The sequence below is a fragment of the Linepithema humile genome, chromosome 7 (assembly GCF_040581485.1).
Source record: "Linepithema humile isolate Giens D197 chromosome 7, Lhum_UNIL_v1.0, whole genome shotgun sequence".
NCBI lineage: Eukaryota > Metazoa > Arthropoda > Insecta > Hymenoptera > Formicidae > Linepithema > Linepithema humile.
This window is the reverse complement of record NC_090134.1, coordinates 22,357,322-22,378,082: the sequence shown is the minus strand read 5'-3', so window position 1 is coordinate 22,378,082 and position 20,761 is coordinate 22,357,322. Positions and strand designations below refer to the sequence as shown.

The 20,761-nt window shown below is 34.2% G+C and overlaps 1 protein-coding gene across 6 annotated transcripts; it reads right to left on the bottom strand.

The window, feature by feature from the left end:
• Positions 1 to 12: 12 nt before the first annotated feature.
• Positions 13 to 20,586, bottom strand: unc79 (UNC-79 domain-containing protein). 6 transcript variants are annotated; one of them, XM_067359627.1, is made up of 46 exons: positions 20,279 to 20,586; positions 19,955 to 20,074; positions 19,638 to 19,799; positions 19,261 to 19,431; positions 18,732 to 18,821; positions 18,337 to 18,522; positions 17,981 to 18,213; positions 17,099 to 17,313; positions 16,661 to 17,016; positions 15,749 to 15,890; positions 13,227 to 13,403; positions 12,874 to 13,145; positions 12,535 to 12,677; positions 12,226 to 12,450; positions 11,938 to 12,084; positions 11,458 to 11,587; positions 11,099 to 11,268; positions 10,882 to 11,030; positions 10,612 to 10,769; positions 10,207 to 10,388; positions 9,931 to 10,132; positions 9,630 to 9,824; positions 9,391 to 9,504; positions 8,169 to 8,320; positions 7,893 to 8,014; positions 7,474 to 7,705; positions 7,086 to 7,227; positions 6,831 to 7,020; positions 6,321 to 6,594; positions 5,795 to 6,021; positions 5,153 to 5,547; positions 4,779 to 4,868; positions 4,519 to 4,695; positions 4,160 to 4,245; positions 3,806 to 4,062; positions 3,420 to 3,560; positions 3,082 to 3,236; positions 2,797 to 2,891; positions 2,406 to 2,657; positions 1,863 to 2,090; positions 1,634 to 1,795; positions 1,368 to 1,543; positions 990 to 1,251; positions 768 to 908; positions 489 to 611; positions 13 to 415 (listed from the first exon to the last, which is right to left on the bottom strand). In XM_067359627.1, the coding sequence occupies exons 1-46, from the start codon at positions 20,298 to 20,300 to the stop codon at positions 227 to 229; spliced, it is 8,229 nt and encodes a 2,742-aa protein (XP_067215728.1). In that variant the 5' UTR covers positions 20,301 to 20,586; the 3' UTR covers positions 13 to 226. The 6 variants fall into 6 exon arrangements, with proteins under 6 accessions (XP_067215728.1, XP_067215731.1, XP_067215729.1 ...); XM_067359630.1 differs by having other exon boundaries at positions 9,433 to 9,504; XM_067359628.1 differs by having other exon boundaries at positions 11,458 to 11,575.
• Positions 20,587 to 20,761: the final 175 nt, after the last annotated feature.

Genomic DNA, 20,761 nt, shown 5'->3' with positions numbered 1-20,761 from the left:
TAATTATCGTACTTGTTATTTTTCTTGTAATAAACATTTATTATTCTTGTAATTTCTTATATTATTCTAGTAATAAACAATTTTATTCTAGTAACAAACTCTTCTATATATTATTCTTGTAATAAACTATTTTACTTGATCTGTTTTCACTGTTTGTGGACAACGTGATATCGTTTTATTCTTTGTATAGCTAATCATACCTATAAGTTCTTCCTTTCCTTCCTTCTTAAATGGAATAGAATTGCGTAGCGGTGGAAGATTGCATTTCTATTTGGCCCATCTTAAATTGTAATCGATGTAGCCATCGTAGGAGTATCGCGTTTGATTCTTTTCGATTGGAAACAAAATGTTCTGCCATTCTACTGGGTGGGAAATCGCGACAATTCTGCAAACGCACTTGTAGGTGCCCTGGTAACTATAAAAATTACACGAAAAGTTGATCAATATGCTTTTGCTCTAATTATTTAGTTTTATTATTCTGTTCTTACCTGAACATGATGAGAAAATAAAATTGAATTCCATAGAGGTAATAATTTACTTAGCAGAATTGATCCGCATTCCAACAAGGCTTCTAATAAACTTAAGAAATGCAAGTTAAGCATTTCAGACAGCTGAAAATAAAATTGTTTATATATATATATCACACTTGTCTCAAATTTATCTTAAATAAATTAATTTCAAATAAGTAACAATATATAATATAAAAAAATATCAAGAATTACTTTCTTGACATTCTTAATATTCTTGGCTACAATAAGAGGACTTACAGCCTTAGAATAGGAAACGAGTTGTAAAATACACGGCGTTATTTTTCCCCAAAATTCTAACAAAATGTTCATGGTGATGTTATGACCCTCGCTGTTTGATGCATTATTTTTCGACATTTCTTCTAAGTACATCGTCCAAAGCTAAATACAACACTCTGTTAATATAAATGCGACAGTGCAACTAGTTATGTGAGAATGTACAATTCAGTCCAAGTTGCATACTTGACAAAGAATGAACGCGTGGAAAAGCGACGACATATGGAGAACCGAAGTCTTCGATTGTTCTGGAAATCCCGCAAAAATAACTTGTATATGATCGGCGATGTGGCAAGACACTTCTTGAGGTATTGGTTGCGCCAATGGTATCGTTGAGTGGGTATGACTGTTATTGTTGCCAGTATACATTGCTATATGAGTAAGGGAACCCAGTAGCAGCCAGGATAACAATCTGATGTGACTGATACAATCGACGTATTCACGAGCACTGAAATATTTACAAAAATTTTTATTTGCTTTATTTCCGCAATTCGTTAAATTAAAATTTTACCAATAAAAAACCACGTGATGCGAAAATTGAACGAGATAATAGCGATAGCTTACCCTTGTTGTATAGTAGATGGTGCGGTATATAACCAAGGCAAATAACGCGCGACGGCTCTGTTTTCTCTATTGTTGCCTCTCGTTATCTCTAAAGCTACATATTGAGCAAGACCGCACTTTAACATTCCGCCTATCGTATCCTCGTTTAATCCCGCTTGCATGCCTTTGCTGTAGCTCTAAAATAAAAAAAAAAATCTTTTTAATAATAGCGACAATAAATTAAAGTTTTATCGACTGTTAATCAATTTACATCTAAAAGATGTTACCTTGATCTTGCTTAAAGTATGAAAATCAGCTAAAAACTCAAGGACATCCGACAATTGACTTTTTAAAGATTCAGAAGCATTTGTGTTGTAGATTGGTGACGTGTCTGTTTGAATATTATTTTCCATTGCGATAATAGTATTAGGCAAGGATCCTCCAATGTCCTGTAATAGAGCCATGTTGTATTAATGTTGTTTAAATCTTTATGTTATAAATATTATAATTAATTACCTGGAGAACGAATTGAAGAAGTAGCAAAAAGTTTGAATCTGGTAGTGTGATTTTAAACTTAATGGCCTGAATTAGTTCGAATACAATTGTCCTTCCGAAAAAGTGTTTATCACGATCACGGGTGAATCCTCTGTGACACAAGTAGCACAAGTCCGTTAAATAACTGTATTGTAATGCTGAATTTTGTATAGCGTAACTTAACACTTTGGAAAATGGATCCAGCATTCCCTAAAAGAATATTAAAAACTATAGTAGTAATACAGTATAGAAATCAGTATAAATAAACGCGTATAAATGAATGTGCTTATTTTCATTTAATCAATAACACTGTTCTACGTAAATATTATCAGAATTGTTTACTTTCAGTATCTTTTTTTTAATTTCTTATGTAATACGCACGTTTTGAGACTCGAATTCAGCACATAAAAACCACGAAAATTATTCTTCTCTTTCAAACCACAATAAAAGATATTCAATTTTGCAGACCAGTGTAATCGGAAGAAGAAAAATCTCACATAATTTCTAGTTTATAGATCGAAATACCTTTGATTGCTGAATTCCTGGCACTTTTAATATCGAAATCATAATTCGCAGAAGAGGAGTAATATCTTCTATAGAAGGAAGCAAAAGAACGAGTCTTCGAAATAATCCATCAAATTGCACCAACAGTCCACTCCACGTGGTCGCACCAGGACCCAGTCCGGCTTCTAACGGCAAACAATCCAAATAGCACGCTATGTTGTACAATATTATTGGCAACCGTTCCAGCGGCAATGATTTCTTCATGTTTAATGTCTGAAATCAAAATTTATAGGTAAAATTAATTTTTTTTACCTAAAGAATGTTTTCAACAGGCTATAAAGCAATTAAGAATTACGCAGCTAACTTATTTCATACGTGATGTACGTGCAAATGGCTCAAATTGCTTTCTTACCTCGAGCAACAATTGCAAAGGCGCAATGGGATTCAATTCGTTAAAATCGATCAAGGCTTGTGCAACGCTCTTGAAAAACTGCAACCTCGTCGTTTCTGCAAGTAAATAGATGTTAAAAAAGAGAGTACGTTATTATTATATTTGAAATTTTTCAAACGTGTTGTTTCTGTTACAGAAACAATTGCATTCGTAAAATTATCTTTAATCCATAAACGATTAGACAATTATCCAACGATTTTGAGTATTCTATCAGTTACATGATCAACAAGTCGCATAAATTCTTACCGTTCAAATGAGTCTGAAACATTTGCGTAAATATTCCATTGGGTGCTAATTGATGAAGGACACATCTGAGAAACTGATGCGCTACGCTGACTGCACCACCCGGCAAATGCATATTCGTTTCGCTTTGCCAAGGATACATCGCGTTAAGTCCAACCCTAAGTAGACACAGTATCTTACTTCACTGTTCAATCGCCGATGTGGATATATAGATTATGCGCAATATAGCACGAAAGAAACAAACGAAGAAAATTAAAGTAAGATTCGAGCGTCATGCGTATTAGAGGCAAAAAGTTAAGATCTCCAGTTAAGATATTAGTTTTAAAATATGAACATCTTACTTGGTAACCACGCCAAGTATTTCTGGCAATAACGGCGCCGCTAAGGATGGCTCTCGATGAATGAACGTTCCCAAAGTTATTATGCACAATCCAAGCTCCTCGTCGGAATATTCTTCTCTTATCGTTCCGCATTCCGAGCACCTATTAATCAGAATTAGTCGTTTTCAATGCTAATAATTATTCCAGCGTGTATAACATTACATTTTGTTCAATTTACAGATCAGATCTATGCAGATGAGAGACTGATTTGCAAATTAAAATATATATATATAAAGTATTCAAAATTATACATATATCCGCATAATTTAATAAGAGTAAAAACAATTATCACAATATTAACGATGTATATAAAAATGTAAAAAGAATTAAATGTATAAAGAATTTACCAGGCTTCTGTCCGCCTCGCGTGAGTGATCGCATCTTGATCCATTGTGGTGGTGCTCTTCCGTGTCCTATCGCGTTGAATACGGAATTGATCCTTTGATTTCGTCTTTTGATCATAGTCTGTTGCTTTTAAGCAAACAAAATCTCCGGAATCAACCGCTGGTGGAGATGATTCCAAAGCCACCTGTTTAATTAATCTTCTCGGACTTGGCGATCTACTCGAATTAATTTCATTGCACGCCGGCACGAGTGATGTTGACTGTGAATACATTTTAAATTTCCAATATAATTTATATAACAGTGCTTTTATACGATATATCGATATATAAAAATTTGTTCAAAAAATACATTCTCACCACATTTTCAGATGTCCCGCTATCCTGCTTCACGAGTACTATGTCGTGAGTGTCACGTTTTGCACTTCCATTTGATTTATTCATATCTATAAGAAAGATTTTTTAAAATATTTATCAGGTATTTATCAAAATTATGGGAACTTTAAATACAAACGTATCATATTTTAAAGATAAATCATCGAACAAACAACTAAAGTCTTAAATGTAAAAATGGAAAAAATAAAGATTCAAAGAAGTCTGAAATTTTCTTTTTAACGAGCGCGTATATTGAACGTTTGTTTTTTTACTTTCTTTGGAAAAATATAAAGATACAGCAGAATTTTTGTTTATTTTTGAGAAAAGTTTTATAACGCACAAACCTTCGACATCCGAAATATCGAGGACTTGACGTACTCGCTCGACTAAGCTAGAAAATTCTCTCTGAGGACCAACCGGTAGCAATCGTTCCGGCGTTGGGAGTTCTAACTGAGAAATACTATGTGGACTTGTAATATCACTAGACATGCAAGTTTCGCTGTCTTGCTCAAACGATGAATCTATAAAATTGTGGATTTTATATTATAAATAGAGTTTCATCCTAGTCTTTATCGACTTTGTTATTATTTTCAAGTTTACTCACTAACTGTCAAAATGTCCATTTTTGATAATGGTGATTCTGGAGATCCGTACGTGTCTTCACATTTTAACACACGTTGCGCAGTTCGCGATCCTATAAGAAATATTTATTTTATATACTTTATACGCTTTTTCTTAACAAAAAGGATGTAATTTACTACGATAATGCGAAGTTTCATGTTGCGAAATAAACGCCATATTTTTCAACATCACTAATATTTAACATACGATATTATAAAATGTATAAGCAAAATATGCGAAAGCGCACACACATATATCTACACAATTTAAATGTAAAATTCAAATATGAAACACAATATAATTTTTAATTTTTATTCCTACCAATATAACATAAAACAATAATATAATGAATCTTACCAGTGGCACGTATTATTGTACCAATGGGCAGCAATCGTTCGACTGTCGGAGCAGTCATCAAAGGTGGATCGGCAGGAATTAACTGCTGTTGCCCATTCTCCGTACTCATAACTTGCGACGATATAGAAGAACTCAATGCTGGTGAACTCGAGTGGTCACTATTCGTCACTGTAATCACTTGGCAAGGTGAAACCGGTGATATAGCTGTAATAGTAATCTGTTCCACATGTTTCTGTCTACCTAAATGTTTCGTATTCAACGACTCGGTATTATTGACAGAGCCTGCGGATTTTACAAATACTTTTTCTTTTTCTTCCTCTTTCTCTTTCCTCTGTTCCCTTTCCCTTTCTTTTTCCTTTTCCTTCTCTTTATCCTTCTCCTTCGATAATTCACACCTAAGAATATTTATATAGCATAAGTATATCCTCTTTAATATTAATAAAATATTCTTATCTTTAAAAAGTGTATTACGTGTGTGTCAAGTAATAATTGAAAAGATATTCACAACAGTTAATTAAATTATCAATCAAATCATGAGATGTACGAGTTTTATATAAATTTAAAAAGCATATATAATGATAAGATAAATATAAAAATAGAAAAAAGAAGAAACAGTTCTTTTATATAAATGAAAAATCTTACCTTTGAACATTAGAAATGCTCGTAGCAATAGCTAAAGCACTTGAGAAATCATATGGTTTCGAAATGGTATTTCCATTAAACGGTCCTTTACCGTTTTTTACCGAAGGCATAATTGTCTTAGGCTGATATTTTAGAGGTTCTTGCTGTCCAGTTAAAAATGTGCTCGTTACCATCATTTTCACTCCTTCGTAAACACTCCATTTCTTTTGAGCCCCGCTTTTGTTTCCCTAAAATAAAAATATATATTTTTGAGTCACTAATAGTTTTTTCCTTTACTTGTTCAATTATAAAAGTTATGATTTAAATATCTATTTTTCTTTAATAGATATCAGTTCTAATTGTTACATTTACACTTCTTCCTTCTATGCTTTTACTAATATTTTATAGATATCAATTATTTTATGTCTTACTATCAAAACTGAATAAGATTTCATTTTATTTTATCTCAAATCGAGTCTTTTCTAATTAATAATAAATAATCTAGAGACCATTTTATGTTAATTGATTCGTAAAGTGTACAATTTACCTGGCAAGTGTCATCTTCATTTCCCAGAAACCATGTAGGTTTTGTTACAGATTCCGCTTTTGCTTTATTAATGTTCTGACTGTTTGGTTCAGTTATGTTCATCTTGTCCGATACGATCGACGTGCGTGGTTCTTGAAAAAACGTATTTCTAGGAACTGTATCCTCTAACTCCCCAAAGGATCCTGCACTGCTGCCGTGTAAGGTGCTGTCAGATTTTGGACTCTCAGGGATTGCGGCCAGCTCAGATTCCGTATCATCCGCATTGATCGAATAGCTTTGTAAAAACAATAACGACAAATTGCAATATACTGCTACTTCAATAAAGATAAAAGTGTGACAATATTAACATTTGTGCATTATATAAAAATGCAATTTTTGTAGATCAACATAAAATGTTGTATTCAAGAAAAATAAGTCTTATTTTAAATAAAATAAGCAACATTAACATTAACAGTTTTCTCCCAACGTAATTGTGAGCGCATAGAGTTGTACGATTCGAAATATACTGACCTGGTGAAATGTTTGTTAAAATAACGAGACGTTGGACCATTGTTTTCCTCCCAGTGAGTCTCCATTTGTCCATGCATCCCTCCAGGACTGCGTTGATGCGCGACTATTGGTCCTCGTATTGGCGGAGTTTCCGCGTCTACTTCTGCGTTCGTCGACTCGTGTTCCACTCCGAGCGAAGGTTGAGACACATCTGAAATGCATTAGTTGCAATTATTCTGCAATTTTATTATTTTCTGGCAATTTATTAAATTTTACCGCGAGATCTTGAAGGTGGAGCACCCATGACTACAGTCGCCGGGATCCTCTTACATTGATGATGTTGTGTGTCGAGTGTGTTCAACACTATCTTCACTAATGCTTGAAGTTGATTACACCACAGTTGTTGTCCGTACTGACACTAAAAAAAACAATTTATTATTATATATATATGTATGAATTTAATCTGTAATAATAAATTCATATAAATGTTTTTCTATAGACGCGCTAAAAATATAGTGTCTTCATTTAAATGTTCATATATCTGAAAAAGAATGCATCTTGAAGGAAATATTCAAAAAAATTATTTAGTTTTAAGAGAAAAATTGACGCCATCTTTTCCTTTCTCACCTTTCTTTTCTTATAATATTGCATTAACCTTCTGTACCTTGTATAAAATAACAAGCAGAGACATCAACCAAGATCGCCTGATGTGTGGCTCCAAATACCAAAGACTGTAATTAGGCGGTTGATGATCAGTAGGAGGTGTAGTTTGTGGAGGACAGGGGCAATGTTGTAATATTGCCAGAACTGACGGTGTCATTAACCAACCCATCACATGATTCTGATCTAATAGTTGCGGTAAATTCGCTATGAAGACGTTAAACACTGGTGAATACCTGCAACAATATGCACATTTTATTGTTATGACTAAACTGTATCTCACTAAACAGAGAAAACAATTTGACAAATTGTCCAGAGTTACTTCACAAGCGGATCTAAACACTGCTAAGATCTAATATAATTTAAACCATCAAATGTCTAATTATTAATGCAACACAATAATTACAGTTACAAAAATCTTGCCTTAGACGTTGCGGATTAGTATGGAAAGTGCGCTCAGTTTGATTATATCCCAAAAGAAGATACAGGTGCCGCAAGACTATGCCTTGTGTTTTCGACATTGGTTTCTCGTCCGTCGGATACGCCTAGATAAATAGTATCATGATAAATTAAGAAATACTTAATTGTTTCCTTTCATTCTACGGTCATCTTGAGAAAAATAGTCAGAGCTCTCTTTTAGAAGTTTAGATAGAAGTTTAGAAGCGTACAGTTATTTAAGCAAATAAATTAGCAATTCACCTGATCTTGTCTCGAAAGAAATTGCATCAAGAGAAAGACTAGCAAATGCATCGTTTCTTTATCCGCTTCTTCAAGATCCACGATTTTATGAGTGTACGCTGGCAGCGTGCTAGCTGCTTCGTCAACCATGTTTAGTGAATGTATATGACCATCTGTAAGATTTTCCAACATTAATTTTTTATTCGCACACTGAAGAGATTTGCTAGAAGGAAGAAAAAGATCTATGTACAAAATAAAAACGATTTATAATATTACTAAATCTACTTATGTGATTCTTCATGATTGACGAAATTAAATCATAACTAATGTCTAATAATTAAAGAAAGAGCATGCATGTCACATTTTACTTCATGAACTAAGCAATATATGGAGTAAAAAGATACCACATTAATCTCTAAAGCTACGTTTTAAGAATAAAGACTTAGAAGTTTGATTTCTATTATATAAAATAAAACGGAGTCACTATTTAATTTAAATGGAACCTTTTTGATTATATAAAAAATTATGTCAAATATAATATAATAATGGCTATAGAATCAAAGTTGTTGGTGAAAATAATTTAATTTTTATACTGAATTATTCGTCTATAATGCATAAATTAAAAATATCCTTCCTTTATTTCCCTTATTATGTACTTAAATTTTCATACGCTCTAAAAGTATTTCGAATTTGAAATCGGCATACAATTTTTGTCTCGATTTAGACGAATAAGTTTCAATATAAAAAGTAAATTATTTCGCACTAACAACCGCGACGGCTTTGTAGCCATTATTATATTATATTTGATAGATTATTATATAAGCCGTCTTCTTGTAGAATTTAAAATTACATCATTTTCTAGTACAATCCGTAGATTTTTTCAAAGAAAAGAAAATAACTTTGCTGTTAAATATATCTCTTTGAGTATTTATAAAAATGCAAAACATTTACAGCCAGGATGATTCAAGTTTATGAAGTAATTATTGAAAGCGCTTGAAAGCAAAAGCATTAGAGCATGCACTTTTAATACACATTAAACAACACATACACATTGCTGACAAGTCTAGTGATTCTGCGATTGCTACTTACCGTTCGACCTATCCATCTGGAACGAATCCATTTGGAGTCGAATGCTTTAACATCCTTTAATGGACCAAATAATACGAACGAGCAACATTTGCGCGTACACATTTATGTCCCGCCATTTATGTACCACAACTACAGCAGGCAAACACTACTCTACCTTGAATACTGTTATTAGGTGGGGTAGACCCTAGTAACTGACCCAGTCCGAATCTCGAGCTCTTCCTTTTCAGGATGGGTGCGGAATACTGTCGGCTGTACACCTTTTCCTTTTCTGCGTGAAATATGCGGAAAACAAAAGAAAAAAATAACACACAGTGTACGACATAGTGTTTGTGGAGTGCGCGAGAAGGCGATAGAGGGATAAGAACGAAGCAGAAACGTTTTCGGTACACGTACCTTGCTTAGTGTCTTGTCGAGGTATCATCGACGCTGGTGCGGACATCGTACGCTTGTAAGGCCACTTTGTGCCGAAACTCGCGCTCAACGTTTTCACCGAACTTGTCCCGCTGCCGTCAGATTGAGATAACGCCTCTTGCGCGCGATGCAATTTCTTCATAAACACTTCGCTGTTCAGATCCGTATTTTTTAAGTCTGCAAGAGCCTGCTCTTGTTATCACTTCTTTTTTATGTACGCGTATAATGTAACACAAAAAATTAAAATCCATCCATTCTTGTTCGTTAATATAATGATACAAACCACGTAAATAAGCTGTATCTCCCGACTTTTCCAAATTAAGTTGAGCCTCTAAAAATAGGGTGTCGAATCGATTTAAAAAAAATTCCCATGTCAAGATACGTCGATCGCTGAGGCTATTGTGCAGTTGGTAGAGCGATTGCAATACCATTGGTCGATCTACGATTACGGAATCGAATTGTGTCTCCAGACATAAAATTAACGACTGAAATGATTATAAATTCGGTATTAATTTACAGCTTCAAAGTAATTGCTTTTAAATAGACGGATAAAATTTACCCTAACTGCTGTGTCGTGAATGGTACCGAGATATAAGGTTGCACGCTGAGCAACGTACACATTATTGTCGTCCATGCTCATAATTAAATAACAAAACGCATTCGCTAACGCCGCTTGAAGACTCGACATATTCCGCAATGGCGTTGAATCCATAAATCTGGCAATTAACGTGACACGTTCGACTGAAACATTTGAAACATATATAAAGATATCCGATTGTTAGCAGTAGCATATTTCATATACACGAGAACTGCAATAAAAAATGTTGTACAAGATACGTAATACATCAGTAATAGCAATGTAAATGTTAATAGATAATTACAATTTATCAATAGTAGAGAAACGTAATATTTTTGGAATAATGCAAATTTAAAAGACATTACAAACTATATATGACGATATTACCTGCGACAAATCTAACACGCCAATCAGAATTGTGAAACTCTTCTTGTACAAGCCGCCAAAAAGTATCGGTGCCACAAGGTAATGTCACGCAGTGTAATAATAACGGAACGGTCACTTGTGCTATATGCGAGTGCTCCGCATTTAACAGTTCCCAGAAACTGTAATGAAATAGAAAAATAACTGCAATCGAATTATCGCACGTTATCTTGCCGTCAGCTACATTTCCTCTCGTGAGTGATGTTCCGAGAAATATATATTTAGAATACGTACTTTTTTATTAACAAATTCTCTTGACACCATATAAAGAACCCCTGATGATCCTTTACCGCCACATTAAATGCGTCGCCATACAAACACAACACATTTAAACACTGCAGCATGTAGTAAAGGATGTCAGGTTTGTCAATTGTCATTATCTCCTGTAAACGGAACATATTTTTATAAAAAATTTTTCGATTACAGATGCTCTCAACAATATGTACAGTACCTTCAATAGCTTATGAATGTATTGAAGTTGTTCAGGTAATTCTTCTATCGTGAAACGAAATTTTCCCATGGAGGTATGCCAGAAGTCGTCTAGATCAGCTTCCGGACTTGGATTCGAAGATTCATTTTCGTTCATCAGATGTGTTTTCGCTACGCTCGCCGTTGCACTAGCTGCAAAAGCGTATTTATAAAAATTGTTATTAAATATTATCGTGCCACATGAAATTGTCAATATTTTTTTTATTCCGATTAATAAAGTTAACGTAAAATATGTATTTCCGATTGCGTTGCTTAGAATTTATAATAGTATTGTGCTTCTAAATTTTCTTGGATTATTGAAGTTGTTTTTGTTCAACTTACCAAGATCCGTTTCCGACAATGTAACCGTTCTCACAACGGCAGGCATAATTTTCTCTGTCGGCATGATAGCTGCAAGATCCAACTGTTCCGAAACAGTCTCTACGGTGGCTGTCATAATCTGTTCGAAGAACTGACATAAACAATCAAAATAGCTATTCCGAAGACATAGATTAGCCTACCGTGTCTTTGTGATCAGGCCGTGTCGTAGAAGAAGAGACAGAAAGAGAAGCACATACATACACAATTAAGACAGTTTAAGTAGCATGCTACTTCATTAATAGAAGATTGTGTAATACGCAATGACAGTAGAGGCAAATGTTTCGTGACGTTTGCCTCATTGCAAAAAAAAATTCTTCTCATTCTTTTTTTTCCAGTAAAATTACATAAATTTAAATTGTCTCGATGAGACAGACATCGAACAACGTGTTACCAGCGTACGAAAGAAATTTGTCAGAATAGTAATTTTGTTAAAAAACGTACGTGTGGCATATGAACTAAAACTCCTCCTACAGAGTGCATCTCCGGCACGGGCATGTTGATAATTACATCCGTTTTCGAGTCACTTTTCTTTCCCGTTTCCGGTGAATTTTTATTTTTCTGATCCTCTAAAGTTTCATCTATAATTGGCTGAAAAATAGATACAATAATAGTCCAAGTTCTTCTATTTCACAATTTAATATATTTTAATGGCAGAAAATAAATTACTATTTATAAGTATTTACATTACCCCAATAATAAACTAAATCAAATTTTGTCACATCAACTAACATCAGGGGGATGCGCTGGATTTTCCGGTGCCATGTAAGTAATCAGTTGCAAACATAGTTGATGCCAAATCACCCTCGATTCGCAATAAGTACATTCACTGTCCGATACACTGCACACATGACAGTTGTTCCAATTAGACGCAACTATGGATTTCATCAAATAGCAAGCATCTCGACAAACCGATGTGTTAATTCCAGTATGTTTATCTACATTTTGAAGCTCCATCTGTCAAAGTCATAGGTTTTATTATATAAAATAGATTTTTTATTGTCAACACAAATAGGAATAACTCTTTATACAAAATTTTACCTGTTTTAATAATATGTCAAGCATAAGAATGCAACAAGACAAATTAAGTTCCGCGTTTGTTGTAAATTCCATATGTCTCGGTGTTGGTATCATATCGTCGGAAAGTGGCGTGGATTTCCCTGAATCATTTTCCACTATAGAACCTAGACATTTTAAAAATATAATTAAAATTAAATAAAGTCGCAAACTCGAAACAGCAAGTAAGAATTCGTAAGCGTAACATCATTATATCACATTAAGATTTTTAAAATATCAAAGAAATAATTTTGACCATATTTACGATACTATTAAAAAAATAATTTTTTTCATTAATTAAATATAATGTTTATAATTATGTACATGTAATATTTCCGTCCTCATCCTTTACAGATTTGCTTGGTTTCTGTTCTGATTCTGCAGAGTTCATTGATTGCATAACGGCAACTCCGTCACTGAATATTGAAAATAGTTGATCCATAGGTATCGTTATTTCCAGCATGGTAAGCGTTTGTAACCAATGAAGGGCCTGTTCTTGTATTTTTGCACTCGTATTGACAAACCGCTTTGCTACAAAATTATACATCTTCTTTGCATCAAATCCCAAAGAATTCATATCCCGGTCCAAAATTTTGCTGTAATGCGAATTTATAGATCAAAAACTTAAAAAATATAAACATATAAAATTGCTTCAAGCTAAAAAAAGCTAAGCACACCTCAATATTATTTTTAGCTCGTGAAGTTCGTGTTCCGGAACGTCGTTCACCATTGCTTCCATCCAATGCGGCATCACATAATCCCATACGTCGGGTGTAATTACTTCGTATGGAACTAAACAGAATAGTCGATGCAATCCCTCCTTCAGATGCGATGTCCGCGAAGCTAAGGTTTCCCTTTAGAAAACAAGTAATATCAATTATATTAAAAATGTGATCTAACTGTACATGTTTTGTGTAAAATAAATCTCATTTATCTTTCACAAGAATAAGACGTATGTCTGTCGCACACATATAATAATTGCTTGGAGTTTATACAAAGCAAGGGAATCATTAGGCGGCTATTCTCTGACCGTACGACGTGAATGATCGCTCTGACAGCGCTACAATATTGAACATTAGATATTATAATTTCTCTTACAAAAGACGAGTCTGTCTGGCACAAATATAAGAATTGCTTAAAGTTTATACTGAGTAAGGGGATGATTGGGCGGCTATTCTCTGGCCGTACGACGTAAATAATCGCTCTGACAGTGCTGCAATATTGAGCATTAGATATAATTTCTGTTGTAGAAGAGGAGTCTGTTTGGCATAGATATAAGAATTGCTTGGAGTTTATACTGAGTAAGGGGATGATTGGGCGACTATTCTCTGGCCGTACGACGTAAATAATGGCTCTGACAGTGCTGCAATATTGAGCATTAGATATAATTTCTGTTGTAGAAGACGAGTCTGTTTGGCACAGATATAAGAATTGCTTAAAGTTTATACTGAGTAAGGAGATGATTGAGCGGCTATTCTCTGGCCGTACGACGTAAATAATCGCTCTGACAGTGCTGCAATATTGAGCATTAGATATAATTTCTCTTGAAAAAGACGAGTCTGTCTGGCACAGATATAAGAATTACCTGGAGTTTATACTGAGTAAGGGGATGATTGGGCGGCTATTCTCTGGCCGTACGACGTAAATAATCGCTCTGACAGTGCTGCAATATTGAGCATTAGATATAATTTCTCTTGAAAAAGACGAGTCTGTCTGGCACAGATATAAGAATTGCTTGGAGTTTATACTGAGTAAGGGGATGATTGGGCGGCTATTCTCTGGCCGTACGACGTAAATAATCGCTCTGACAGTGCTGCAATATTGAGCATTAGATATAATTTCTCTTACAAAAGACGAGTCTGTCTGGCACAAATATAAGAATTGCTTAAAGTTTATACTGAGTAAGGGGATGATTGGGCGGCTATTCTCTGGCCGTACGACGTAAATAATGGCTCTGACAGTGCTGCAATATTGAGCATTAGATATAATTTCTCCTGTAGAAAAGGAGTCTGTCTGGCACAGATATAAGAATTGCTTAAAGTTTATACTGAGTAAGGAGATGATTGAGCGGCTATTCTCTGGCCGTACAACGTAAATAATTGCTCTGACAGTGCTGCAATATTGAGCATTAGATATAATTTCTCCTGTAGAAAAGGAGTCTGTCTGGCACAGATATAAGAATTACCTGGAGTTTATACTGTGTAAGGGGATGATTGGGCGGCTATTCTCTGGCCGTACGACGTAAATAATCGCTCTGATAGTGCTGCAATATTGTGGATTAGATATAATTTCTCCTGTAGAAAAGGAGTCTGTCTGGCACAGATATAAGAATTACCTGGAGTTTATACTGAGTAAGGGGATGATTGGGCGGCTATTCTCTGGCCGTACGACGTAAATAATCGCTCTGACAGTGCTGCAATATTGAGCATTAGATATAATTTCTCTTACAAAAGACGAGTCTGTCTGGCACAAATATAAGAATTGCTTAAAGTTTATACTGAGTAAGGGGATGATTGGGCGGCTATTCTCTGGCCGTACGACGTAAATAATCGCTCTGACAGTGCTGCAATATTGAGCATTAGATATAATTTCTCTTGAAAAAGACGAGTCTGTCTGGCACAGATATAAGAATTGCTTGGAGTTTATACTGAGTAAGGGGATGATTGGGCGGCTATTCTCTGGCCGTACGACGTAAATAATCGCTCTGATAGTGCTGTAATATTGTGGATTAGATATAATTTCTCCTGTAGAAAAGGAGTCTGTCTGGCACAGATATAAGAATTACCTGGAGTTTATACTGAGTAAGGGGATGATTGGGCGGCTATTCTCTGGCCGTACGACGTAAATAATCGCTCTGACAGTGCTGCAATATTGAGCATTAGATATAATTTCTCTTGAAAAAGACGAGTCTGTCTGGCACAGATATAAGAATTGCTTGGAGTTTATACTGAGTAAGGGGATGATTGGGCGGCTATTCTCTGGCCGTACGACCTAAATAATAGCTCTGACAGTGCTGCAATATTGAGCATTAGATATAATTTCTGTTGTAGAAGAGGAGTCTGTTTGGCATAGATATAAGAATTGCTTGGAGTTTATACTGAGTAAGGGGATGATTGGGCGACTATTCTCTGGCCGTACGACGTGAAGAATCGCTCTGACAGCGCTGCAATATTGAGTATTAGATATTATAAATGCTTACCAATGACCTCCAACCCTAACGTAGTCCGCAGGATGCGGTAGAAGACAGGAAATGAATACTTCGTAATGTGTTTTCATAACTTCCGAAAGCCAGCCGCAGATGTACTCCGTCTTCAGCTTTTCAAGCGCGCTTTCTGCTTGGCCTAAAAGATTTTCAATTGATCGAGAAATTAATTATGGTGAAATAAATATGTTAAAATTGATTTAAGAATGTCATTGTGATTTATCATTGAATCAATCTAGCAACATCTAAAACGATCGAAACACAAACATTGACATGTTTGACATTTATCGTTTTCCGAATTATCGTGCAAAGCGTTTAAGAAATTTTTCAAAGTCGATATTTAAATGCAAACTTGAAGATATGTGTGTGTGTTGAGACGTGTGTACATAGATCGATGCTGCGTATAATTTTTATTATTTAACTCTTAAATTAATATTTTTCGAAACATTTATAAAACGGAATCTGTAAAACAGAACAGATTGAATTCAATTAAATATTTTTGAATCAATTTCGGAATAATTTGTATCAATATACACTTTTATACTTTTCTTAAAATAATATAAAAAGTAACGCGAACGTTACGCACGTTACTGCATATATAAAGCGAGCATTCCGCCAAATCTGATACAATACAGAAGAATTGACGTATTGCGTCAAACATCAACCATTTCACGTAGTATAAATCTAATATATATCTTTTAATATTTAAACGGCAAAGCATCTTACTTACTTCGCATACGTTACATACACGGTACATCAAAATTATAATGCATGCTGTCAGATTCGGTGGAAAAACACACACACACATATATTTATATCTTGCATACATATCTAGCCGACTCATGCTACCTCCTACATCTGGCTACATTCTACTTGAGTAAAGTGTATATATGCAAAGTGTTAAATTACCAACAGAAAAGATAAGATGTATAAGTCTTTTTTCAATACCATCGAAACAGTAGGCAGTGACATGAAACCAATGAAATAACATTGATAACAAACGGCCCAGTATTTCAACCGGGGTATCCTCGTTAGGGGTACAAAGTCCCACGAGCAGCCATACGCCGTATCTGCCAAGGAGTTGTCGCTCCTCCAAACTTGTAGGATCGTAGTGACCTCCAAACGTATTACCGATAACGCCGCCACCGCTCCCGCTTCCGGATCCGCCACCTGAGAATCCTATACCACCCTTATTAGTAGTACTAGTACTTATGTCCGTGTCACGATTACTATCGATACTTAGCGGTTCAGCTTCCCTCAGCAAACTGTAAAATGAAAAAGTCGCGAGTTTAGTTTCTGAGACTAAAAGAGCAAAAGCAATGACCTGCAATTGTTAAAATGACTTGCCTGACAATAGCTTGAACCATATAAGTTTGCGTTTGCGAATCCAATTGGGAGATGTGTGGAAGTGCCATATGATAAACATGATCACCGCCACGACGATTGTTATGACGAATATTGTGACACTGCTGACAATATCGTATTGGATGATTTCCATTATAACTCGCGCATTCTGTTGAGAAGCAAATGCTGATAGCTGATTTGTCCGCCGCTCTGCAGTTCTAATTGAACAAAATCAATATTGTGATAACACATTGAATAGTCAAGTAAATAATATAAATGTTCAGCTTAAAATTTTGGCAAAAAAATGTTTATGTAATTATAAAACTATTAATAGCACTAATTACAACTTAGAATTACACATGTCAAAATGAAATTTCAAAAAATCAACAATTAACTTTTAATATACTACGATAAGTCAGAAATTATCCGCAATATCCGAATTATGTTTTGCTTGAAAAAATTACGGATAACTTCTAACTTACCCTCGTATTATATTCTCTCCAATTTTTTAAATTAAACAAAACAAGGCATCTAATGCCGGATATATCAAAATTAAAACACTAATTCTTGATAAATTTACCCTAATGATAAATTATAAAATGCAATAGATTTCTCTTCAAACATTCGCTACTTTAAGCAAAAATTTTTATGCAATGCAATAATATCGTAAAAAGACGTGTAAAAACAAAATTTTTATTTTGTGCAATATTGAGTTAGTCGCATTATTCATTTATCAGGTCCATTTCTTCTGCTCATTTTGTAAATAAAAGCGCTAATTTCAATCTTGGTATTTAAGAATTAAAGTACCTGTCTGGTGTTTTAAGCGCTGTCCAGTACTAAGGAAACTTCCTTTACGAATGAACTTGAATTTGATGATGTACTTACTTTGTTCTCGCAAATCATAGACACCTGTTGCATCGGATGCAAAATATCGTAAAACATCTGATTCGGATGTTCTCGATGTATCTCGTTTGCACACTCGATACAAAGATAGAGAGGAGGCGGAGATTCGCTAGCAAATGTGATGGAGATGCGATGATCGTAACAAACTTTACCAGCTTCTGCGTTGCCAGCATTCGGGCAGCTATCTCGTTGGCACACGAACGGAGTGAGATCATCTAAAATGCAAATTATAATTTCACGCATTTTATCTCAGGAACATTGTTTGCGCAATTGTATAGAACGGAGAACATGAGCACACGTGTGTATTTATTATCACACAAATTGTATGATATACTCACTAGCAAATTTTACCAACACCGCACGACGATCAAATAGATTTGGATTGAACGACGGCCAATAGTAGAAAAGTAATTTTGCAGCAGATGCTCTCGCCGGCGCAGTACCGTAAGCAACAACGCAAAGTATGTCTTTGACGACTCCTGGTTTCAAAGCCATCAGACATTCCAGCAATTGACAGTGATGCGCTAAAAAATATTTTTATAATTTTAATATTTCCTTTTTATCTTTTTGCAATGAGAAAATGGTTTACCAAAAAGCGCAAGATTGCTAGCACATGATACATGCAAACGTATAATTCGATATGTGCTGACATTACTTAATGTATAATTTTATCAATAATATATTTATTAACTTTATTCTTTCGATATTATACATACATACATATATACAATACCTGGATTATTGGAATATTGAAATACCATCATTATAACAGCAGCTACTGATTGACTAGCAGCATTCTCCTCCCCAATTTCGATTCTTCTCGCTGAAAATTGAGATATGTGCATCACAGAATATCCCATTTTAAATGAGAATCTGAAATATGTCAGCATTGAATAAAAATGCAAAAATATGTTTAAACAAAAATGTAAAAAACTTAAAGATGATTGCCACAAAAAAGGTCATTATTAGGCATGTGATGCATCAACTAATATAAAAATTTAAAAAACTAAGTATGATTAAAATTTTGTCACACAAAAGTCTAAAAATTAAAAATGAAAATTTCAAACATTCAGTTAATATCTCATTTATCATTTGTCAAATACATGTTGTCAAAGAACATTTAAAAGTGACACATAATTTTTTATCAACTAACGCATTACACGCTACCCGTTGTTCTCTTTTATAAAAAGAAGTAAATGTTTTTGTTGTATATTGCATAAATCTAAATAATACTAGTACATATATGTAATAAAATAACTTACTGATAGTAAATGGTAAAATGTAAAAACATAGGTAATTGACGATTTCTTCATGTAACTCCATGGGAAGAACCGATATCGTACTAGCAGTTAAGTACGATAAATTGTCAATCAGATCGTGATCGAGAAACGGCAATAAGCATGCCAGACACTGCAACAAAGCTTTCCCAAACGCTAAAAAATAAATGTTACGTGTACTTATTATATGCATAAAGTTATGAAAGTTAATTAACAAGAGAAGTAGAGTAGCATGGAAAAAGAAAAAAATATTATAATTAGAATGTTATCTACAATTACAAAAAGTAAATAAGTCACTCTCAAAAGATCAATAACTTTTTCACTTAATTATTTTAATAGTAACAACTATAACGAAGATAAACCTTGTAAACCAATGTGGATCAACGGCACAACATCAATTAACTGCGTCAATGCATTGTAAAGCTGTTTATAATCCAGATTTGGATATAATGCCATCCGTTCCCCATCAAACTTCTGTGTTTTGATCATTTCGAACGGCACTTCGCGTACTTCTTTTAATAGAGCTAAAAAGTTTTAAATTTGTTATATTTTATTTGATAAAATATCAAAGTGACGGTAGTTAAGAAACAAAAACTCAAAGTAACCATCAGATAGATGAAAAAAATAAATATGGAAAGCATATTATATATAATTTATTACACAATATGCAGTTACTTACATAACAAGGTTTGAGAAAAATATTTCAATGTATTCGCAATGTCCAAACCGGAAGGCATCGGCTGACTCCCGTGAAGTAGTCGTTGATAATAATCATGCAAACTAGTCAACTTTAAACTATCTGTAATTTAAAATTTCTATAAAAATATTGTTTCCACATATTGAAAATATGTTTATCGCATATTAAAAACCATTTGAAAAACATGACATTTGTGTTTAAAATAAATATATAAGCATACTTAAATGTATCACAAAAGTACGAGTGTAAATTGCAATATTTAATTTTCTGACGAACAAAAAATAACATATAGCAAATAGTAATTACATGCTGCAAATCTGGTTCCCATCGTGTCTAATTAAACGAATTCACTTTCACTTTATACACAGATATATATCAAAACGTTTTGTATCGCAACGATTAAGCTCCAACAATAAAACCCTAAGTAAAAATAAGCACTATTGTCAATTTGAATGACTTTAATCAACAGAAAGTACTGTCATTATTTTTGACATCTCTCCGGAATGTACATGTGTAGATACGGACAAGAACTGTCCGCAATTTGATAGTAAAGCAAGTGAGGATAAGCGAGAAACAGATGTGCGCGCATTTTCGTATTGATCCATTTGAGGAAAGTCAGTGGAAAACTGTACGATACGTCACGATATCAGTATAAAGGTATATTCAGAAAAACTTGCATAGACGCATAAGCATAAGCATAAGGAAATGGATTGGCTCATATGAGTATGCGTAGGGAAACGGTCCAATTTATGCACCAATCAAATGCCACTTATGAATATAGTGTGGAAT